The sequence below is a fragment of the Leopardus geoffroyi genome, chromosome C2 (genome assembly GCF_018350155.1).
Source record: "Leopardus geoffroyi isolate Oge1 chromosome C2, O.geoffroyi_Oge1_pat1.0, whole genome shotgun sequence".
Lineage (NCBI taxonomy): Eukaryota > Metazoa > Chordata > Mammalia > Carnivora > Felidae > Leopardus > Leopardus geoffroyi.
The window spans coordinates 148,983,616-149,007,384 of NC_059333.1; the positions used below are offsets into that span (position 1 = coordinate 148,983,616).

A 23,769-nucleotide genomic window follows, 5' to 3' on the forward strand; every position below is an offset into this window, starting at 1 on the left:
TCCAAGGGGGTGTTTAACTGAAGGGTGCGCGCGCAGGTGGGCGTGTCTGGGGGGCTCCAGAGGAGCTTCTGGTCCGAAGCTCTCATACCTGAGCTGGTCCTTTTTTGCCCCGCCCCGGAGTCAGTCGCCCAATCTGGGAGCTGAGATCACGCCTGCACTCTCTACTTCCTCTCGCCCTCCTTCTGGAGCCGTGAGCGTCCGCGCTTTTTCCGGTGTCGCGGTGCTTCCGTGTTGTCTACACCTGTGAGCAAGCAGTGAGAAATTAAGTCGTTGACGTCTAGTAAACCGACCGATCTGTTTGCCTGTTTTCCTTTTCGCAAGGAGTAGTTAAGACGCTCTCCTCCTGTTAGACTGTCTCATTTCAAAAGCCTTTTGGGTTGAGATGTGCGTTCGTTCCCTCTTTGGCTCCAGCGTTCCCGGAATAGTTTTCTGTTCGTGGCCATTCTACTTCTTTTGTGAAGGGTCAGTTCAAGACCTTTCCCGTTTTTTTATTCCTTTTCGTCTTAATGCGAGAGTTCTGTGTACAAATGTTTTGTTAAACGAGTGATACGTATATGTTCTAAGTACAAATCTTTTTTTTCATATATAATTGCGAATGTTTTCTCCTCAGCTGGGCCTTTTCGTTGTTTAGACGGTGGTTGTGCAAAGCAGTTTTTAATTTTAGTGAAGGCACTTGATCAATTTCTCGTATGGTTTGTGCTCTTTCTGTGCTAAGAAACCTCTGCTTACCCCAAGCTCCTGAAGATTTTCTCCTGTGTTTTCTTCTAGAAGTTTTATAGTCTTATTTTTTACGTGTAAGAATACGATCTATTGGAACTTTTCATTGTGGTGCCAGGTAGAGGTTGAGGTTCATTTGACACCCCCCTCCCCCATGAAAACAGAGTAGTTCCACCACCTTTGTTGAAAAAACTGCGTTTTATCGATTGAATTACCTTGGTTTTGCGACCACTTATTATTCTATTTCTGCACTTACTTTGTTACAGTCTTCTATGTACCTATCTTTATGCCTGGGCCACACTGTTTTGTTTTTGTTTTATTTTCTTAAAACTGTAGGGGCGCCTGGGTGGCTCAGTCGGTTAAGCATCTGACTTCGGCTCAGGTCATGATCTTACGGTCCGTGGGTTTGAGTCCCGCATCAGGCTCTGTGCTGACAGCTCAGAGACTGGAGCTTGCTTTGGATTCTGTGTCTCCCTCTCTCTCTCTGCTCCTCCCCTGCTCATACTCTGTCTCAAAAATAAATAAAAACATTAAAGAAAAAATTTTAAAACTGTAAAATACACATTGTCTAAAATTGTCATTTAACTCAAATGTAAAATTTGGAGACATTAAGTACATTAACGTTGTGCAATCATTACCACCAATCTATCCACAGAACATTTTTCATCTTGGAAAACTGAAACTCTGTATCCAACTGTATTCTCCCCTCTACCCAGCCTCAGGCAACCACTCTTTTTTTTTTTTTTTTTTTACTTTATTATGGTAAGAACACTTAACATGATATCTACCCTCTTAACAGATTTTTAAATGTACAATGTGGTATTGTTACCAATAGACAAAATGTACAGCCAGTTTTTAGAATTTATTCATGTTTCATAGGTCAAATTTTGTAACCCTTGATAGCAACTGCTTTCCCCCTCTTCCCATCCCCTGGCAACCACTATTGTATTCTTTGAATAAGTTTGACTCTTTTAGTTACCACATACAGGTGGAATCATGCAATATGTGTCTTTCTGTGATTGACCCGTTTCACTTAGCATAATGTTCTCAAGTTTCAACCCTGTTACCACATATTGCAGGATTTCCTTCCCTTTTTTTTTAAGGCTAAATAATAACTGCATTGTGTGAGTATACCATATTTTCTTTATTCACCAGCAGATGGACACTTGGGTTGCTTCTACCTTTTGGCTATTGTGATAATATGGCTATCGGGAGGAGGGTACAAATATTTCTTTGATAGCCTACTTTCAATTCCTTTGGGTACATACCCAGAAGTGGGATGGCTAGGTCATAAGCTGATTCTGTTTTTATGAGGAACTGCACTATTTTACACTCCCATCAGCAATGCACAAGGTTTCGATTTCTCAGCATCCTCCCCAACACTTGTCATTTTCTGTTGTTGTTTTGTTTTAATAATTGCCATCCTGATGAGTCTGAAGTGGCACACTGTTTTGATTACTGTAGCTTTACAGTTAATTTAAAAATCGGTGTCATGGGGCGCCTGGGTGGTTCCGTCGGTTGAGCGTCTAGCTTCAGCTCAGGTCATGATCTCGCGGTTCGTGGGTTCGAGCCCCGTGTGGGGCTCTGTGCTGACAGCTCAGAGCCTGGAGCCTGCTTTGTATTCTGTGTCTCCCTCTCCCTCTGCCCCTCCCCCACTCATGCTCTGTCTTTCTCAGCCTCTCAAAAATAAAGAAACGTAAAAAAAAAATTTTTTTTTAATCAGGGTCACTTAGGCGGTTTCTAATTTGTTTTTGCACTTGTGCCACCTTGTAAAGTACAGAGACTTTCTGCACCACAGTGGAAGTGCTGTCTCTGTCAGGTTGCCATTTCCACCTCTCTAAAAGTCCAGTATCTCTAGCAAAGCAACAGTCTCCTGGGGTTCACATTTGTAACCTAGGCTGAATTGAGAAGTTAGTGGTCCTGGGTCTGATTTTGCTTACAGTGTTACAGCTGACCATTTATAGGTTTGGAAAAAAGTGAAATGTACATTGCCTACTTTGAGATGAAATGGGTTGGTAAAACTGACTTTCATACAAAGACTTGTGGAAGGAAGAAAAGCATTGCCGTGGGGAATAATTTGTAATTACAATGCTTTGGGGCAGCTGACTTCAATGTAACTAGACTTTAGGGCTCTGGAATGTAGTAGTGTACTTAATTTGGGGAGTATTTAAAATGCATTAAATCTCCTGGAATTCGTTTTTATCTTGCCACTCCAGTAAAGTCTCCTTCCTCCCCCCTCCTCCTCCAGTAAAGTCTCCTGATCAAATGATCTGGGGCAAATCACTTTGATCCTGGAGTTCAGTTACTTCATCTGGAAAATAAGCAGGATGAAATACATTCTAAGTTCCCTCCTTGCTCAAAATTATTTTATTCTGTCTGTGAATTAAAATTATATTTCACATGATTTGAGCATAAGGTATGCTATTCAGGCTGTGGTTAAGGCGAAGGAACTCTTGGGAGAAGGCAGGCCTAGGGCCAGCATGCGCCAAAAGGACTGATACCTCCTCCCTCTTCCTCCAGAGTAGAAAATTCATATCCAAGGAGTTTACAAACTCAGGCTTGATTTGGAGAACCTTAGTAGCAGGAATATTCAGGTGTTGATTCTGAGTTTTAAGCCTTTTACAGTGGGATCACACCAGCAGTTGGCACTTTAATGGATAGGACCCTGGCAAAACTAATCAGGAGTGCTGGTCGGGAAATTTAGATGAAACATAATTTTCTAGAAAAGAGAAATTGCCAAAATTGACTCAAAAGAAATAGAAGGCCTAAATAAACTAGCAACCATTGAAAAAATTGAATTAGTAGCCCCTAATTTCTTTCCAAACAACTGTGTAGGACATTTTGACATAGCCAGATGGGAAATTTGATAATGGTCTAGATAGTAGGTGAAAACAAAGAAACACACTTAATTTTGTTAGCCATCTAATAATGAATAATGAACATAAGGATCATGACATTTTGGTTATGCAAGAAAATGTCCTTTGTTTTTTAGATATAATGAATGAAACAAATGTGGCTTAATCTTGATAATTGTATCTAGGTGAGAAGTATATGGGGATTTTTGAGCAAGCTATGTTCTCTACTTTTATATTTCTTTGAAAGGACTCATAATAAAACCATTATGACCAAACATAGTCTTCCTTTCTGAAAAACACAGGTTCCACATTGGTTCATAGGCACATTTTACCAGACCCTTAAGGATCAATAATCTTTTCTCAATCACAATATTTTAGAAAATGGAAAAAGAGAGCTACCTAACTTATCTTGTTATACCAATACCAAAGACAGGGCAAGAAAGTTATAGACCAATCTCATTATAAACATAGATTTAAAAATCAAATAAAATATTAGGAAATAGAATGTAGCAGCATTTATACCCCTAAATGTTCCTGACCTAGTTGGCTTTAACTCTGGAAGGCAAAGATGGTTCAAGATCAGAGAATCTATTCATATAATTGATCATATTAACAGAATAAAGAAAAGGCATATGATTATCCCAGTGTATGGTGTACTGGTTATCTATTGCCTCTAAGTTCCTTCAGTATATCCACTATAATACACAGGGATCCCTACCAAAGTAACTTTTATGTTTTTATAATTTAGGGAAAGGAGAAAAAAGGTGAACAAAAGGGAGAAAAAGGAATCCAGTGAGAAGATACATATACAATTCTACCTTATTTGCTTATACCATTTTTTAATTAAAGGCTATCCTATATCTTAAATAGGAAATTGTGCAGAAAAGAATTAATAGGTCCAAGACTGCTATCTTTAGAAAAGCCTGCCTAAAAGGCTGCTCTGTGGGTGGAATCAGGGAACTTGAATGGTAATCAATTTCCTATGCTTATTGAAAACTTCAGTTGAATGATTAGAATGCTTTATTATGCCTGAACTATTTGAGCAAACAATCTGCTGAACACCTGTTTTCCTTCTGTGGATCTGGAAACTGGGTATGTACTAGGCAGAGGATATATACGTATGTGACCAGCCCCCAGTAAGAACTTTTGGCACTCAGTCTCTAATGAACTTCCCTGGTAGACATTTCTCACATGTTGTTATGATTCATCCCTGGAGGAATTAAGCTTATCCTGTGTGATTCCACTGGGAAAGGGACGTTTGAACCTAGTTTCCTCTGGGTTTCACCCCATGTGCCTTTTCCCTTTGCTGATTTGCTTTGTATGCTTTTGCTATAAAAAGTTATAGGTATGAGTATATATGCTGAGTCCTGTGAGTCCTCCTAGCTAATCATCAAACCTGGAGGTAACCTTAGGACCTAAACATAGCAAAAGAAGTATTACCAGAATTTGATAACAATATCTATATTGAAATTTTTTAAATACATTTTTTGAAATCCTAGATTTATTCTTTTGTGGAAAACAAGTAGACTTCCATTTTACAGAAAAATGGACATTTTGAGAGAATAACATTCTCATGATATTAGTCAAGAGCAGATGGGCTTTCCCACGGGAGTCAGGGGACATGGCTGTGGCAGATCCCAGCATATATTCTTATAGCCTGGAAATCTGAGGGGAAGGCACTTTTCCTGCCAGCACCAGTGAGAAAAATCCCAGCGAGAGATCTGTTGAATTGATGAGGTTCATATGTCCATCAGTCTTGACGGTCACAGTAGTGGGCAGATACCGTGACTGATCAGCTTGGGTGGCGCCAATTACCAGGAGAAGCACAGGGGTATGGCAGCACAGAAATGGCCACTGAGGCAATGGCTGCAAACTAAGAAGTCACCTTAATTGTGGATACTACACATCTGTTGGCCTTTTAGGCACGTGGCTTTTTTGCCACTAACTTGCTTTATTTTTTATTTTTTTTAGTGTTTTTATTTATTTTTGAAGGAGAGAGAGAGACAGAGCATGAGCAGGGGAGGAGCAGAGAGAGAGGGAGACACAGAATTCGAAGCAGGCTCCAGGCTCTGAGCTGTCAGCACAGAGCCCGACACGGGGCTCGAACTCACAAACTGTGAGATCATGACCTGAGCCGAAGCCGGACACTCAACCGACTGAGCCACCCAGGCGCCCCGTCACTAACTTGCTTTAAAGCGTGATTGTATTTTCACAAATGACTAATGCTTCGTCCTCTTCAGCAGGGAGCTTGGCTCCCATCAAATGCATATGAAAAACTCACGACAACAAGCACTTCTTGTCAAGTAGGTTCCTCACTTTATGTTGATCAACTTGTTCTCTGATTGCAAACTCTAAATTGGTCCTAATGATACTTTTTCTAGACACTAATGTTTGCAAGTAGACAGGGATTGGGTAAAAAATTATCTGCTCTGGTGCTAATGGAAGCTATATTTGCGAAGCCAGTCCATCTAGGTCTACCTACCAAGGGTAAGGCATTAAACAACTGGTATCTTGGTTATTTCCTTCAGAAGAAGACTCTGAGATGATGGTTTGAGTACAAGTTGAGTGTAAGAAGTGGCCCTAGGAAACTCCATTCAGAGGATGGAGAAGCGAAACAAAGAAGATAGGCAGTAAAGCGTGTGCTATTAATAAACTGGCTACCATAGTGGGTGATTAGAACCTAATCCTGATGAGGAACTCTGGCAACTAGTACACAAGAAACATCTTGGAATTATCCCTACGGAGGGGTGAGGAAGCTGGGATGTTAATACTCCATCTACTGAGAGTCCTGAGTGGAGACGCTGTTGCCAGTATGGTAATCCCCAGGTTCTGGTCTACGATGCCTGGGCAAGGCAGACGTCTAGTTTTAGAAAAAAGTCCTCAGGAATAAATATACAGATATGGACTGTTGGGAGTTGGTTGCAGCACAATTAAAAGAGTAAATAAAGTTCAAGAAATGAGCGTGGGATGCTGGTAGCTTCTGCTACAACGGGCAGTTTTTTGTTTGCAGACAAAAGGGTGCTCAGGAATGGAAAAGCATAGACTTTTTCTGTAAGAAGCACTTGCTAGTTTCCACTTGGAATCCGTGCAGCTTCAATATAAGGACAATTTCTCAGCATCCTTAGTCCTGCATAGTGCCCTGATCCGTGCCTGGGTGTAGGCCTCTTTTATCTTGTCAGGCTTATTGGGAGCTCCCTGAAAGCACGACCCAGTGCCCTGTCTCCTCTAGTTTCCTCACTGGAGAACCCAGCACAGGCCTGGCCAAACGAGAACTCACGTTCTAATTGAATTGATGACCACATAGGTGAATACTGCTCTATACATGGACTCAACAGAGAGAGAGAAAAGAAAAGCCAGTTGGAATGAAAAGTCTTTGCATAGCTCTTGCTTCTGCCTGCACTGCTGGGTCCCTTGATGGTCGTGTGTCAGATTCCTTGTTGTTCATATCTCAGCTGCAACGTCACCTCCCTGGGTCATTCCTGACTCCATTACTTAAAGTGGCCACCCAGACACTCTTTAGCACATTACCTTGTTGTAATTCTCTGCACAGCACTTCTTGCCATGTGAAGCTTTCCTTGATGGTTTATATTTTGTTGCCTGTCTCCCCAGAAATACAGGTTATTTATACCGTGTTGCCTTCTTTATATAAGAATAAAGTTTCCATGAGAGCAATGACATTGTCTGGCTTACTCACTGTAGTACCTTCAGCACACACTAGTGGATCAGTAAGTATTTTTTTTATGAATGAATTTATCACAAACAAATGAAAACAAACAACTTCCCTTTGGGCCCTAGACTCTTATTAAAAAGATTTATGATGGGACACCTGGGTGGCTCAGTTGGTTAAGTCTCTGACATTGGCTCAGGTCATGATCTCACAGTTTGTGAGTTCGAGCCCTGCGTCGGGCTCTGTGCTGACAGCTCAGAGCCTGAAGCCTGCTTCCGTTTCTGTGTCTTCTCTCTCTCTGCCCCCCCCCCCCGCTAGTGCTCTCTCTCTCTCTCTCTGTCTCAAAAATAAATAAACATTAAAAATTTTTTTTAAAAAATGAAAAGATTTAGGAAGGAAAGAAATGTCCCAGTGACTGAATGGAACGTCTAGATTCCAGAAGAATTTGTGGGATTTCCATTTGGAAGAGAGGTAACAGATAACTTCTTAAAATTGCTTTTATTAAAATAGAATCAAAACAATATATGTGTGAGGTAGAGTAACAACAAAAATGAAGATACTATGTGTCCAGCTTAAGAAATATAGTCAGGATCACCTTTAGTAATGGATGTTTATTACAGAGGCTCAAGAGTATATGAGATAGCACTGAACATCATTTCTTCCCTAGCCATATTGTTACTTATGGTCCCCAAAAGTCAGACTGCAATGTCAAAAAGCCTCATGAGGAAGTGGGAAAAAAATAGCTTAACATTTTGTGGAATCAACCTGACTTCAAATTATCTGCTCTCTTTGTTTTAGCTGCCATATCCTCATCTCAGGAGAAGGTGATAATGACATCAGTCGCCACAGTTTTAAATCCTGGGAAGCAGGCTTGGAAACCCAAGAGAAAGGCCCAGGCCCTATGTCGGTTTTTGGGAGATCAGCTTGACCCCGAGAGCTGGAAAAGGGCTGACAGGCAGAGTGGAGGCTTAATCTTGAAGCAGGAGATCCTCTGAGAAAAGCAGTTAATACAGTCTGGTCAGGTTTGGTCTTTACCTTTTTAAATCACCTTTCACAACTATATTGAGTTCTGGGTCCCCTAAGAGGGATGGTAGGTGCTTCCCTCTGAAGCAGACTGATAGAGACAGGCTGGGGCATGTACCATAACAGCTAAGTGGCCTGTGCCAACTTCTCCAGTGTGTCTCTCCAGAAAAGGGCCCTCTGGAGAGTCTGGCAATTTTCTGGGGCAATTCGGGTAAACTGTGGCTTAAACAGACTTGGCTGTTTCCAGAGGCCTCTGATTTGCCCTGATTCAGTTGTCTACATGCAGACTGACATATCCTTCCAAGAGACGAAAAGAGGGGAACACAGCAGGTCACCAACTCCTTCCCTCTAAGGGGGAACTGGACTTTGTCTTTACGGCTATTCCCCCTACTACACAGGAAGCTACCCTAAACTGCCATAGGCCACACTGGCTTGCTCAGAACCCATACACTGGAACCTCCAGTGCTCTGTCACAGACCCTTGCCTCCCGTGCCAGTAGTGGACAGTTCCTACAAGGTCAGACTCACATTGTGCTAGCAGAAGCCCATCAGAGGGGCTGCCATGCAGCTTTTTACTTTCTTCCTCCTCTTGACATCTAGGGCCCACTTGGCCACAAAGGCTGCTTGTTAGTACAGAGGAGCTAACTCCCCTGGAGGCAACCCCAGCCAGGGTCTCTCAGGCAGACACTTCTGAGACGTTTTTATGCCTTTAGGTCCATCCTTCTGACCCCTGCCCCAGAATTGAGCCTTTATTGCCTATAGCGGTAACTTTGATAACACACTTGTTTAGCGGCTTTTCCTTCTTCTTTGTCTCAACGTCCTCATGGCCTTATTCCTGTTTCCTGAGATCACCTCCCAAATAAACTATCTGCACCCAAGGCCTTGTCTCAGGCTCTGTTTTAGGGGAGGTCCAAACTGAAACGTCAGCTGGCATTTTTATTCCAGCTCGAGCCAAGCCCTATGTGAACAGGTCAAGCTGCCTAGTAAAGGGGGCAACTGCCATCCAACTCCAGCTGATGGTTGTCATGTGGACCTGCAGGCCCAGCACTGCTAGAAATTCAGGCTTAGTAGGAGACCCTCTTTAAATGTTAGCACCTAATTCAAAACTAAAAACATTGCATTGTGCCCACCATTATCTGCTAAACAGATCAGGCCCATGAGCAGACCACATCGCATAGAGTATGTGCACCAACCCCATGAACAGTGGGGGAAGGAGTCGTTCATGAATGGACTAGAACTCTAAGGATGGAAGAATGGGGGAATGAGGAAACAAAGAACTGGCTTCTTCCCAGATTAGAGAAGGGCCAGAAAGGGCCAAAGCCCTTAGATAACACATCAGAGCTAACACACATTGTTTACTACGTGCCCAGCTCTCAACCACATTACAATCTTACAACCTCAGGAGGCAGATACTGCTTTCATTATCATCATATTATAGGTGAGGAAACAGCTGCCAGAGGTTATGATAGAGTTGGGACTCAAAATGAAGCCTCTCTAGGTTACAACCCTTAACTCCTACAAAAGGAGCCAGGCACTGGAGGTTCTAATTTTGGGTTCACTTAGGAAAATCTCCTCGCTTCATTTTATAGAGAAGTCTCAAAGAGGGAAAGTTCTTTATTGCACAAAGCTAATAAAGGCAGGAGGGATGATAAAATAGAAAATCACCGGTATGCAATCCCTAATGAAATAACAGATCAAAGCTAGGTAGATCATAATTTAAGTCAAAGACTATTGGGCACTTGATGGATATATCAGGTCGTTCCTGATATAATGCAGAAGCAAGTACCTCTTACCTCCTATGTTGTATACTTGCCAAAATTACTAGAATCTGAGTCTGAATGAGCCTCTAGATCTACCAGTTTACAGGAAAAGTGGGCAATACTGGGACATATTTAATAACATCATAGGGATGCAACTAGGCAAATCCAGAACATGATTAATTTTAGGGCATATCACCTAGTTTTGCCAACAAATGGCAATGAAGACAAGAAGGGGAACTGCTAAGTATTTTTACAGTGATTTAAGGGATGTCAACAAAATGCAGTGTTATGAATCTTGTTTGGACCCAGAGTTAGACAAGTCAACAAAAAGACATTTTGTGATAATTGATGGGGTTCAGGACATGCTACTCCAAAACGTGACACCTTGGTGTACTGAATATTTTAAGCTGAAGGAATCTGAAAAATGAGATGCTGGAAGGACTTTCTGACCTCCCAAGAAGCAAGGTCATGAGACCCCATGTGAGAAGTGCCCTCCTTATACTCAGAAGAAAGGAGCATCTTTATCTTTTAAAAAGGAGGGACACTGAGATTTTGAATGAAAAGGCCATGCTAAGTTCCCCTAATTTACAACGCTTCACTCATCCCTACTGTTCCACCCACAGTTTTCCACAACTTTCTACTTTTCATCAAATCTAATATAAAAATGTTCAGGTTTAACTGGTTTTTTGGGTCTTCATTTCCTTATGAAGCACTCCCATGTCACATCAAACTTAACTTATATGCTTTTCTTTTGTTAACCTGTCTTTTATTATAGAGGCCCACCCAAGAACCTTAAAAAGATAGGTGGGAAAAGATATTTTAAAACAGTATTTTAAAAGATACTAGATGATATTAAATAATAATTAAGAATTACTATTGATTTGGTTAGCAATGATAATGGTGTTGTTACATATATACATATTTTTAAGACATGTATTCATTGTTGAAGGCGGGGGGGAGGGATAGAGACAGGGAGACACAGGATCCCATGCAGGCTCCAGACTCTGAGCTGTCAGCACAGAGCCCGATGCAGGGCTCGAACTCACAAACCGTTGAGTTCATGACCTGAGCCAAAGTCGGACACTTAACTGACCGAGCCACAGAGGTGTCCCGTTGTTACATATATTTTTAAGTCCTTACAGTTTTTCCAGAAGACCAAATGGAACACTTATTATATGAAAACCTCTATACCTCAATAGGAGTCTTTCATGGAAAGGCGAGCTTTATTTCAAAGCAACCTGAAAAAAATGGTCAGGTCCACAACTACAAACTGGTAGGAGGGAGCACACAGTTACACATCCATTCGGCAGGGCCTCAGTTAGGAGTCTTGCCAATTCCTGTTGATCGCCCAACATCTATTCAGTTTCCTCTTCAGGTTGAAACTGAAAAGGTTGAAGTGAAGATGCCCATGATATCTTTGTTATCGAAACATCCAAACAGTAAAGAGGACATCTGGAGTCAACTTAATCTGCTTAATTATTAAAATAAGTATTTACGCTGCGAATACAGTTAACTTAGTAGCTTTCTTCACCTTTTCACATTTTTAAAAGAGTCACAGAGGTTTCATTCATGTTTCAAGCAGTTGAGTTGGTAAAGATCCTATCTCTACTTCATAGGAAATGGGTTACCCTCAATTACTCCTTATGAGAGCCAGCTGAAAGATTATTCCATTGGTTTTGAAGGGCTGGTGGGGTTGGCATCTGCGATGGTAGCCAAATAAATGAGATTTCTGTGTAACACATGCTGGTACCTATGGGTAAAAAACGGGCAAAAATCAGAGGCTTGTTTTTACTGAACACTAACAAAACACTGGAAAGGAATTTACCCACCCTAGTGGAATGGCTCATCTATTGTTTAGATGATTTAGTATCATCAACCTCCTTATTTAACACCAAGGAAAATATATCCAGCTTCTTACCTGTTTGCACTTATACTTGCATGGCTACCTCTCTGGGCCAAACCACTCCCCTTCTTGCCTAGGCTATTGTATCGGACCAGTCTCATAACTGGTCTCCCTGCTCTACCTTTGACTCCTAAGTAGCAACCTAAGGGATCATTGTACAGTATAAGTCAAGACTTGCAATACCTCTGATTAAAACCCTCCAAAAGCTCCCATCTCATTCTGAGTAAAGCTGAGCTCTTCCAGCCCTTCTGATGGCCTGCAAGGCTGTAAGATTGGGGCCTCCAGTTACGTCTCTGATCTCAGCTCCTACCACTTTCCCTTTGCTCACTGAGTTCTGGCTGCAGTGTCCTCCTTGCTGTGATTTGAAGATCACCAGCGTGTCCCAGCCTAGGGGGCTTTTCCACCTGATGCTGACTCTGCCTCACAAATCTATATAGCTGGCTCCCTCACCTCTGGTGTCTGCTCAAATGTCGCATCAGATATACCCTGTGTAAAATGGCATCCCTTCTCCCTCACTTACCCTGGTTTATTCTTATTCAAAGCACTTACTACTATGTGCCTAATTGTATGATTTCCTCCTTCCAGCTTCTGGAGTCTTGAATGTAAACTCTGTAAGAGCAGACAAGGTACCTGATTTGGCAAAAAGCAAAGCTGGTTTTGGTACTGATTCCCCAGTAGCTGAAACAGTGTCTGGTACTCAGTAGTACTTATAGAATGTCTGTTGAACAAACTTAAAGGGACAAAGCACTTCAAAGGTATCAATGTGAGCTTACTATAGTAGTGATTCTCAATCAGGTGACAGAGTTCTCTACCCAGGAAGGCAAACCAGACTAGGAGGGCAGGAAGCATGGCCTATACAATGTGAAAAAGCCCACCAGGAAATTTTGATAACTTTCTTATGCATAGGTTGAGAATCGCTACACCAAATGGAATGTTTTGCAACTTCTATATCGAAAAATGAGAGTTTACTATAAACTGTAAAAAAGCAAATTGTCAGATGCCAGAATCAAATGCAAAGACTTACACAAAGATACCTCTACTATTCCACTGAAGTATTCAGTGAGGGATTGTGAGTGATTTTTTTAGGGGGTGGGAAAAGCATGGCTTTCTTAAACATGTCTTCAGTAAAAATGAAATAATATAATAATAAACGGAGCATAATTACTGGACTACATTTAGAAAGACTATTTTCTCTCATTTTGGTATATAACTAGAAAACACATTCAATTACTGTGCTGAATGTGCCTTTGGCTTAACTTGTAATTCTTTTATGGTCCTTGTGTGCATTACAGACTGCGAATTAGAAATGAAAAGGAACTAACTTAACAGTCAAATGGTCTGACCCCCCTCAGAAAAAGGATGAGCTGAGGATCCATGATGAGCAAGGGGCCACGGCGCTCATCTCCCGAGACTAGTTTCCCACGTGATCTTCTCCCCACCCCTGTTGTCATCAACTGACATGCCTACCTGAAGGAAGTTTGCAGTGAGCCTAATTCAAATTCAAAGAGGGTGCCACATCTGACTCCAGGCTTCACAATGTGCTGTCTGTGTGGTTTGGAGCAGGTAAGTAACCTCTGAGCCTCATAGGGGATCAGTCACCCAAGACTCCTAGTTCAGGTCAGCTTGCTGTATCACCACACTGGTTTATCCTCCTCTCAAAAGTTGGGAGGAGGGGCGGGTACTTACTGGACGCACTCATTCGCCCGGCCTTTGTTCTGATACTCCACGATACAGCGGATGAGCTGGTCATTCTCCTCCAGGAGCTGAAAAGACCAGAGAAAGGGTCAGCGCAGTGCGTCATCGGGACGGCCAGGCACACTGCCCCCTAGTCTCTTCATTGCGGGGCTGTACTGCCCCAGTGTTCTTGCCGACTTCGTTCCAGTCTCACGCCACACCGCTGCAAGCCAAGCCCCTACGCAAACCCACCACAAGCCTCAACTGGGATGCTGCTCACTCTAGGAAGCTTCCCGAACCCGAACCCTTTCAAGATCTCAACCAAGGAACTTCTCTCCGCCCTCGTTAGCGCTCACCCGCTGGATCGTCTCCTGATTAACTTCCGCCTTGCCTTTCAGCCAGTCCGGTACGAAGGCCACCGACATCCCGAGAAGCCAGGTTGGAACCCGGTCTCAGGCCCTGAGGACCCCGGTGCATCTAAACCCGAGCCAACCGGCAGCTCCAGGCGCACTACTACTGAAGCAGGGACCCATGTTAGGTGGGGCCTACACTCTCGACGTTGATTGGGTCCTCCCGGTGACTGGGAACAGACGGAACGTCATTTGTGATTGGGCGCGCAAGAGCGATGGTCAGAGCGTCAACCTCGGTCCCGCCCCCTGGGGCTCAGCGCTGTAGGCGCTCGATTGCATTTGCGCAGTCTGGAGAGCTAGCCTCGGGGGCGGGGCCGGGCGTCAGCTCCTCGCCTTTTAGGCGCTGGGTAGTCTATCTGCGGGAGCACCTTGCGTTGGGTCACACGGGTATTGTGGCTGGAACCCAGATATCTGGCTCCAAGTCCACTCCTCCCTATTTCGACATCACTCTGGTGCCTCCAGATACGCGTCTGGAACGTGAACCCTGGCCATTGCCTCCTGCCAAGCCAAACCCTGCAGGTAGTAGGAAAACACTGCTGTTAGCTTTATTCTTTGCTGAGGAAGAAACTTGTATCTACACCTATTTTTCCTCTGGGTAGTAATAAAGCTCACTAGGTTTACGACCCTAAAAAGAACTATTATTTTCTCCATTTTACAGATGAGAAAACAGGTTAAGTAACCTGCCCAAGATCTCACAGCCACTAAGGGCAGAGCCAATATCTGTACACGGGTAGTAGGGCTTTAGAGCCCTCGTTCTTAACTTACTACTCCATACTGCCTTTGCACCATACTGCAGAGGTGGCTTGCTGCAAGATAAAAGAAGGAAGCTGGTCCTACCCTCCTGGGCCACATAGTTACTGCTGGCAACCGCTGACACTCTGAAGTGGTTGTCTTCTCTCTTGTTCAACCCATCCATTACGGACATGGGAACAAGGCTGGATTTCCCTGCAGCACAGGGTGAACAGCAGCCACATCATTTAGGAGGAAGATCTTCGAAGCCTTTACTCAAAAGGGATCTGGGGGGGGGGGGGGTGGGCAATTCTGCCTCATAGAGCTTCATTTCCCTGAGTAGTGGCCCTGATCCAGAGCAGGCTCATCTACTTTGCTGGGCTCTCCCTCCACAATTCCCTTAGTCAACCCTGTGAGGAGGCAGCTTTCATTCCATTTCACAGAGGAGTAAACCCAGTGAGAAAAGTGGGGCAACATACCTGAACTGGACCAGGACTTCAGGGCTTCCTGGTTCCCAAGCCTGTACTATTAACGCCAGCAAGGCTCTCTCCCTGGGAAAAGTCCCCAAAGGCTCCACAGAAAACAGACAGATGTCTCAATATGAAGAGGAAGTAGAGGTTACCCAGGTGACTGGTACCCAGAGTCTGGACTTTCTCCTAGCAACCATGGAAGCTATAGACAGTTTTAGGCAAAAAAGAAATGAAGTCAGAGATGCATTTTAGAGTTTTCCTTAAAAAACAAGTAAACAAACAAACAACTACAGAGAAGGCTACTTGCTGCAGGTGTGCAGGCCGGAAACGGTGGAGGAGTGAAAAAAATGTGTGCATTTGAAAGACATTCGGAATAGACTTGCCAGGTCTTAGTGAATTAATGGAGGAGGGAGGGAGAAGGAGTAATTAGGGATGACTTCTGGTATCTTGGTTTGAGCAACTGAGAGACTGGTGATGCCATTTTTGGAGACAGGGGACAGTGAAGGAGAAGTTGGACTGGAAGTGAGAGAGTGATCAATTCAGCCATGGACACGTGCATGCAAGGTGATGTCAGATGGAGATGTAGAAGTCTATGGCTGGCTATTTGGGTCTGGAACTCAGGGTCAAGGGCTGGGCTGGCGATATAAGCTTTGAGGGGCATCACTTGTGGAAATGGAACCATGCAGTGGATAAGACTGCCCAAGGAGAGTGACTTGGTTTCTCTCATGGCCAAGGAAAAGAGGCTACAGAGGAGCATGGGGGAGGGGTGGGGAGACTAGAGATATAAAAGGAAATCAGGTGGGGGGGGTCATATAAAAATAAGAGTGACTGAGGAAGCAAGACAGGACAGCAATGACAAATGCTGTTGAAAGGTCAAGCAAGGTAAAGACTAGAACTTTAATGTCTTTAATGAAGGAGGTTTCAGTGTTGTGGTGAGGCAGAAGTGAGAATTTCCAGGGACTATGAAATACAGGAAAGATGAAGCAAATGGAGTCTTTAGAGCAGGCCACTGTTTCCAAGAAACCTGGCAATAAAGGGGAAAAAGGAAAGAAGGTGGCAGAGGGACAGAAGTTGGTGGGAACTGAGGGCTATTACTTTAATGGCTGCTCTTTCCTCGGTGAAGGGGGCACCTGGGAGGCTAGGGGGATCTTGAAGAGTGGTAGATCTGGGGAGCATGCAGGAGATTTTGAGGTTGGTGTTGGGGAGAGCTGGAGACAGAGCCAACCCAGCAAACATGGGACTGCCGGGCAGTGTTGAGGACCTGGTGGAGGCTGGTGAGGTACATACATAGCACTGATCTGCATGGTTGTGCGATTTTTTTTTTCCAGCAGCACTTCCAGCTCAGGGGCTTATTTAGAGAAGCCAGAAGATTGGATTTTTTTTCCTGAGTTGGAGTGCTCCCAGGCAGATGTGACAGAAGAAAAACTGCACAATGGAGGTAAGCATATTGGGAAGAATGTGATGGAAATGATAAACCCTGCACTTTCAGTGGATGGAGAAGGAAATAAAGATTGGAGAAAGGTGATACATGCAACAAAGTAGAAGGACAAGTGGACTGGAGGCTTCTGCAGGCCAGGCAACAGTGGGCAGAATTCTGAGAACAGCCAAGGGACAGTCAGAGATCAGGTGTCTGCGTTTACAACTTCAGAGGTGGAGCTCTTCTTCTGTGGTGATACAGCAATCTAGGGTGTGAGCCTGGAAGTGGAGGAATGAAGAAGGCTGGAAAAGAAAATCTCTGGAGCCTGGAGTCAAAATTACCAATGATTGGAGAGGAGGGCTAGGACTCCAGACACCACATCTTACCCCTGTAGCCCAATCCACTATGGTGCCTGAGCCACTCTAGCTGCACCCGTCAGAGAGCACAAAGCCCTATTATAAAGCTCTCACATAGCAGGTTTTGAGAGCCTGAGGCTCCACATTCAAAAACTCTTGGTTTTTGTGGGTCTGGCACCAATTTTTCCTTCCCCATTTAAGCCAGAGTTTTGTTTTCATGACCTGTGGTGACAAGAACAGGTCTTCATTCACCTGCGAATACACTTTGAGAGGGAATCCCAGTGATTCCCTCACATTCAGTGAGGAGGTTTCAATCTCTGTTATCAATCAAATCTCATTGCTTTTATCTTTTGTGCCTTTTATGACCTAGCCTCATGATCACTTGTCACACAGGCCAACCCTGACTCAATGTGGAGGAGACCACACAAGAGTGTGAATACCAGGAGGTGGGGATCCCTGGAGGTCATCTGTTTTCATTTTGTAATTTTTCTCTGGCTATTTAAGGCCTGCTTCAGTTTCTACCCATGTGGTGATGACTTTCAAAAGTTGATGTCTAGCCCAGACCTGTACCTGTATATTCAACTGCCTACATTGACATCTGGACCAGAAGTCTCTAGGCTACCTCAAATTCAACTTGTCTGAGATAGAACTAGAGATCATTTTTCTTTCCAAAATCAGATCCTCTTCCAGTTTCTCTGTATCTAGGAACCCCTCCACTATCTACGCATTCACTCAAGGCTGAACAGTGGCATTATCCTTGAAGCCACTTTGTTACTCTTTCACACCCAATTTGTCACCACGTCTTGTTGATTTTGTTCCTACATGTCTCTGCAGACTGCCCAGTTCTCCTCTTCACCATCGCTCCAGTCCAAGTCTAAGCGAGCTCCAGCTTCATCGTCTTTTGCCCAGATGACTGCATTGGCTTCCCAGCTGGTCCTACCAGGGCTTCTATGAGCCTTTTTCATTTTGATCTCAACTTCTGCAGCCAAAGTGATTTTACACAAGATAAATTTTATCAGTTTCCCACTATCCTAAACTTTCTACCATGGCCTACAAAGGTCTTACCTGGTCTTAGTTCTTCTATTCTCTCTAGTGGCTCTCACCCTATTCCTTACTCTCTAAACTCTCAGTTCCTTTTCTTGTCTTTTTTTTTTTTTTTTTTTTTGGTGTGGCAAAATATACATAACTTAAAATGTACCATCTTAGCCATTTTTAAATGTTCTGTGACATTTAAAAATTTACATTATTGTGCAGCTATCACCACCATTCATTTCCAGAACTTTTTCATATTCTCCAGCTGAAATTCTGTGCCTGTTAAACACTAGCTCCTCATGCACCACCTCTTTCTTTTCATCCGTCTAAAGGAGCCCTGCCGCCTTCTTGTTCTTTATACACAAACCGCCCTCTGTCTGAAACACTCTTTTTTCCCCCTTTGCCTAGTGAGCAACCAGTCAGCTATAGTGTCACGTTCTCAAGGAAGCCTCCTCGGACTCCCAAGTTCAGACCAGAAGCTCCTGTAACTTCTCTCAAAAACCTTGTTCCTCTCGGAAGAGCACACATCTCAGTTTGTATTTCAACACATGTTGTGTAATTGTTTAATTGCGTGGTTTCGCTCTGCCTTCTCTTAACATAGTGTTTAGTGTCAGGAATTCCTCACTGTGTCCCCACCGCCAGGCCTAGTGCCTGGCACACAGGAGGTGCTCAAAATGTGTTGGGCGAAAAATAAATGGACGAGTTCCGCTTCCCTGCATTGGGCCATCCATCCGTGTGACACCTGTGAGTGCCTCCACCCCCAGACTGGGGTGTGTCCCTCCAGGGTCGGACTTTAGTACCTCATCCAGGCTGGCAGGAGGCTGTGCTCTTTGGTTTGCCTATCTCGGACTTCCCGCCCAGCTGCGCAGACGGCAGAACCCACAGCGGGGGCGTGTCGCGGACTTACGCAGAACCTCCCTGTCTCGGCACGTCAGTTCTGTACTCTACCCCAGGAGGAATCGAGCTTAGACCCAGAAGTTTCCTGGCACCTCCGGACGTGGGAATTACACGCTTGGACGTCAAACCCAAGCGGGTGAGAGCCAGCAGATGGGAAGAAAGCTGGGAGGAGCGCTCGCCCCTGCCACTCCCCCTGTGCCTTTGGGTGGCAGCCCTTTAAGAACTAGCTAATTCGGGACTCCTCCGGGACTGGGCGGGGAAGCCACTCCAGGATTGGCCGGTTCGGGTGCGGGTGTCGCTTAGCAGCTGCAAATAGGGATTCAAGATTCGCGCATGCGCACCATCGCCTACCTGCGCCTGGGCCGCCAGTGACCTGGGCCGGGTCCGCCCGGTGGGCTGAGGTTGCAGAGGAGGCGGCGGGTGGTACGGCGGTGAGGCGGTGCGACGGGCGGGCGCCGACTCCCGGAGGCCGCCGTCGGGGCGAGGTGAGGGCTGGCGGGCGGAGTCGGGTGCCGCGGCCCGTTAGCGGAAAGCAGGCGGGGTCGGGTGTGGCGCAGGGCGGGCCTGGAGGTGGAGGCGGCCCCGGGCCCGCCCCGCCCTCAGGCCCGACTTAGCCCCACCCGGTTTCGTGGGTCTTCCCCGAGTCGCCTGTCCCCCTTTCTTCCCCGTGCGGCTCTCTGGACTCGGGGACAACCGGGCGCGCCTGCTGGAACCCTAAACTGACTGATGGGCGTGGAGCGCTGCTCCCAGTGGGAAGAGAAGGGGTGTGTCCAAATGAGAGAGGGGACGATTTCCTTGATTATCCTTGATTATCCACGAAGCCCCGGTCTGAGTACTGTTTAATTTTAATAGCAAACTTCCCTTACCATGCCGAAATTATACGACTTGGTTTACCAAATACTGGGTGCACTGGACCAGCTTTTCCGAACATTAGATGTAGGAAGTGATGTACATTTGTGTCCATTACAGGCTTACCTCTAGACCTCCAGAGACAGAAGGATAAAGCACTCTGGGAAAAATGAGGTTTTTAGAAATCAAAACCACAAAAGAATTATTCCTAGTGGCGAAAAGTATTTGGTGACATTTGTTACATGGTCAGAACAAAAAAGTAAAGCTCAGACCAATGGATAGGGTAAATCTTAATTAAATTTTACAAAGGAATTAATCCCGATAAAGGTAATTTTAGTAAAATTAAAATGTAAATAATTGAAGGTGGTTTCATATTGGTAAATAGAATTAAATCGATATAAAAGAGTTTGCTCTGGAAAATACATTGTAGACAATGCGGTTATAGCTCTGTTTGTCTTTACAACACAGAAGATATCTTGGAGTCCGAAAGTTTTATTCTCAGAAAGAGCCTCAGAAACAAGCTGCATCCAAAAGGTGATTGAGGGTCAGAGAGGAAAATTGGCTTATTCAAAGTAACACAACGAGTAAGGAGTAATTGTAACAAGTGTGACCCTAGGCCTCTGCTCCTTCTATTAACAGGTCTCTGATTAGCTGGGTAGTAATGCTCTAGGAGAAAGAGAAAATAGAAATAGGGTAGCTGTGATCCCCAAAATTGGATTTAGAGAGGCAGAGTATATTGAAAAGATTGTATAGGCTTTCAGATGTTTTCAGTAAGGAAGTTTGGGTTTGAAACCTGGCTCTCTCGCTTATGTCTTAGTTTTCCTACCTGTCCAGTGTAGATCATGCCTACCTCATAGATAGTTTTGAACAGTAAATAACATTATCAGTTTAAAAGTTCCTAGCACAGTGCCTCGCACGTAATGTTAGTCGCTATCAAGTTCAGTCCCCTACTCTTTTTAACTCATTTCAGAGTTATGTGTACCCTCCCTATCCCCACACCATCCCCAAGAAACATGGAACAGAGGATCCTGAGAGATCTACACATTAGGTTACCGGTTCTCAAGTTGAAGATGAATTCAATAAGGGTGACTAACCCAGTTTTGTTTTCTGTATTGTGTATTTGAGGAGTGGGTAATATGCCTCATGGCGAAGACTGGTGTTTGAGTATTTGTGTGCCCAATGAAATTCGTTGTTTGTTTGCATTACTGTTTTGCAAGGCTTGGTCATGGTCTGGTCATTTAATGCTGTTTTTCTCTCATGCTTTTTCTTTCCCTCTTTTTTGGAGGAGGAGGGGGAGGAGCATATGTGGTAGGGATTTGGGGGTGGGCTAAGGGTGAGGAAAAAAAAAACAATGGGAACAAGCAAGGGTGGCCTCCAGCTAAGGACAAAGTCTTTGCTGGTAGAGTAGGGATAATCTATGACACGAGCAGTTTATAAATAGATGCTGAGAAGAGGATTTAGGAAATGGGGGAGGCAGATTAAAATGTAATTTTTATAAAGCGTGGTAGCAGTGACTTGGGTATGTATATTTGATTACTAATTCAGTTTCTACTTCAGAAAAATTCCATCTGTATAAATGTCTTTTTCTCTCCAAGTAGAAATTTATTGTGGAAAAGTGTTCAAAATATAGATTAGGATATGACAAGATCTGAAAACCCACATTTCTTGTTTCAGTGGGCAAAAATAAGGCAGCTGTTAGGTCATTCATTTGTTTGCTTAACAGTTTTTACTGAAGGCTTCTCATGTGTGCCAGGCATGGTGTTAGGTTAGGAAGCCAGTCTACTGGCTTGTAGGGAGCCGGGAAGACCTGGAAGAGACTGTTGTCTTTGTATGAGTACTCGGAGGGTGCTTTTGTCTTTGTATAATCGATAATACATTTTTTTATTATTGTGGCATGACTTTTCAGATTTATACCATTACTTCTTGTTTCTTATTTTTATTTATTAAAAAATATTTTTTTAGGGGCACCTGGGTGGCTCAGTCGGTTGAGCGTCCGGCTTCAGCTCAGGTCACGGTCTCACGTTTCGTGGGTTCGAGCACCGCATCAGGCTCTGTGCTGACCGCTTGCTCAGAGCCTGGAGCCTGCTTCGGATTCTGTGTCTCCTTCTCTCTCTGCCCCTCCCCTGCTCATGCTTTGTCTCACTCTGTTTCTCAAAAATAAATAAAATGTAAAAAAAAAAAAAAAAAAATTTTAATGTTTATTTACTTTTGAGAGAGACAGACAGACAGATAGATTGTGAGTGGGGTAGAGGCAGAGAGAGAGGGAGACAGAATCTGAAGCAGGCTCCAGGCTCTGAGCTGTCAGTACAGAGCCCCACACAGGGCTGGAACCCACGAATCACAAGATCATGACCTGAGGCGAAGGCAGACAATTAACTGAGCCACCCAGGCGCCCCACTACCTCTTATTTTTTGAACTGAATACTAGTTAAATGCAGATAGCTTTTATTTTAATTAATCCTGAGATTAGAATACCTTCTAGTTTGGAAATGTCATGTAGTTATGGAGCTGCTCACTATAAAACATGTTTTTCAACATTCAAGCAGAAATCATTGAAACTACAGTTAATTAGCAGAAAAGATTATTGATCTACTTATAGAGATGTTTATTTTATTTTATTTTTAAAGTTTATTTATTTTGAGAGAAAGAGAAAGCATGAGTGGGGAAGGGTCAGAGAGAGAATCCCAAGCAGGCTCCACGCTGTCAGTGCAGATCCCGAGACAGGGCTCAAACCCACAAACTATGAGAGCATGACCTGCGTGGAAGTCAGGCATTTAACTGACTGAGCCATCCAGAGCCCCTACTTATAGAGATATTTAAAAATGACGCTTACACATAAAAAGCAAGTGGGAGCATAATTTAAGTAAGTGATATAAAGATCTGAAGTTAATACTTTATTCTTCAAAGTTTATTTAAAAATAGTTCCAGGAGGGGCGCCTGGGTGGCGCAGTCGGTTAAGCATCCGACTTCAGCCAGGTCACGATCTCGCGGTCCGTGAGTTCGAGCCCCGCGTCGGGCTCTGGGCTGATGGCTCAGAGCCTGGAGCCTGTTTCCGATTCTGTGTCTCCCTCTCTCTCTGCCCCTCCCCCGTTCATGCTCTGTCTCTCTCTGTCCCCAAAAAAATAAATAAACGTTGAAAAAAAATTAAAAAAAAAAATAGTTCCAGGGGTGCCTGGGTGGCTCAGTCGGTTGAGCGGCCGACTTTGGCTCGGGTCACGATCTCACAGTCCGTGAGTTCGAGCCCCGCGTCGGGCTCTGTGCTGACAGCTCGGAGCCTGGAGCCTGTTTCGGATTCTGTGTCTCCCTCTCTCTGACCCTCCCCCGTTCATGCTCTGTTTCTCTCTGTCTCAAAAATAAATGAACGTTAAAAAAAAAAAAATTAAAAAAAAATAATTCCAGTTTTAGGAAATTGCAAAGATAGTACAGAGCGGTCCCATATACCCTTTACCCTACTTTCCCCCCATTGGTTACATCTCACTTAGGTATAGTACAATATCAAATCCAGGAAATCAACATTGATATAAAGTATGTATAGCTCCATGCCCATTTTAGCACTTAATGTAGATTCCTATCACCACCGTCACAAAATACAAAATTATTCCATCACCACAAAGATCTTTTGCTCTCCCTTATAATAATTGCAACCATTCACCTCCTCCCCACCATCTCTAACCCTTAGCAACTACTAGTCATTTCTCCATCTCTGTAATTTTGTCATTTTGGGAATGTTACATGAAAGGATTCCTACGGTATGTGACCTTTTGAGGTTTTGTTTTTTTTTTTTTTTTTCACTCAACACGGTGCTCTTGAGATCCATCCAAGTTGTTCTGAATTTCAGTAGTTCATTTCTTATTACTGCTGAGTAGTATTCTGTGGTATGAATGTAATATTTTATTTAACCATTCAGTATTTGTAGAATTTTTGGTTGATTCCAGTTCTTGGCCATTACAGATAAAGCTGTTATGAACAATTGTACACAGGGTTTTGTGTGGATGTAAATTTTCATTTCTCT

The 23,769-nt window shown here is 43.9% G+C and overlaps 2 protein-coding genes and 1 long non-coding RNA gene across 5 annotated transcripts in view; 2 read left to right on the plus strand and 1 right to left on the minus strand.

Moving 5' to 3' along the window:
- The first annotated feature begins 11 nt into the window (after nt 1-11).
- Nucleotides 12-9,139, plus strand: LOC123575946. 2 transcript variants are annotated; one of them, XR_006701109.1, is made up of 4 exons: nt 12-462; nt 5,813-5,875; nt 6,101-7,297; nt 8,038-9,139. It is a non-coding gene; the product is annotated as an uncharacterized LOC123575946 (long non-coding RNA). The 2 variants fall into 2 exon arrangements; XR_006701110.1 differs by having other exon boundaries at nt 6,104-7,297.
- On the minus strand, nt 7,719-14,072 carry SS18L2 (SS18 like 2). The gene is made up of 3 exons (XM_045436999.1): nt 13,955-14,072; nt 13,611-13,687; nt 7,719-11,771 (listed from the first exon to the last, which is right to left on the minus strand). Exons 1-3 carry the CDS (start codon nt 14,021-14,023, stop codon nt 11,684-11,686), a joined length of 234 nt encoding a protein of 77 aa, XP_045292955.1. The 5' UTR covers nt 14,024-14,072; the 3' UTR covers nt 7,719-11,683.
- A 2,467-nt stretch (nt 14,073-16,539) lies between these two features.
- SEC22C (SEC22 homolog C, vesicle trafficking protein) overlaps nt 16,540-23,769 on the plus strand; it is a 34,743-nt gene continuing 27,513 nt past the window's right edge. Inside the window, exons 1-2 of one of the 2 annotated variants that reach the window (XM_045436998.1) lie at nt 16,540-16,645; nt 17,815-19,045. The gene's annotated coding sequence lies outside the window, so the exon portion shown is untranslated. Of the gene's footprint in view, nt 16,646-17,814; nt 19,046-19,282; nt 19,395-23,769 lie in introns of those variants that run through there. The other variant, XM_045436997.1, reaches the window with a different exon arrangement.

Bases quoted from the DNA above. Each gene is read 5' to 3' on its own strand.
- SS18L2 (XM_045436999.1), bottom strand. From the start codon at position 14,023: ATGTCGGTGGCCTTCGTACCGGACTGGCTGAAAGGCAAGGCGGAAGTT. The intron at 13,688-13,954 runs GTGAGCGCTAAC...TGGTCTTTTCAG, and splicing joins ATCAGGAGACGATCCAGCGG to CTCCTGGAGGAGAATGACCA. The intron at 11,772-13,610 runs GTAAGTACCCGC...TTTTACCCATAG, and splicing joins CGGGCGAATGAGTGCGTCCA to GTACCAGCATGTGTTACACA.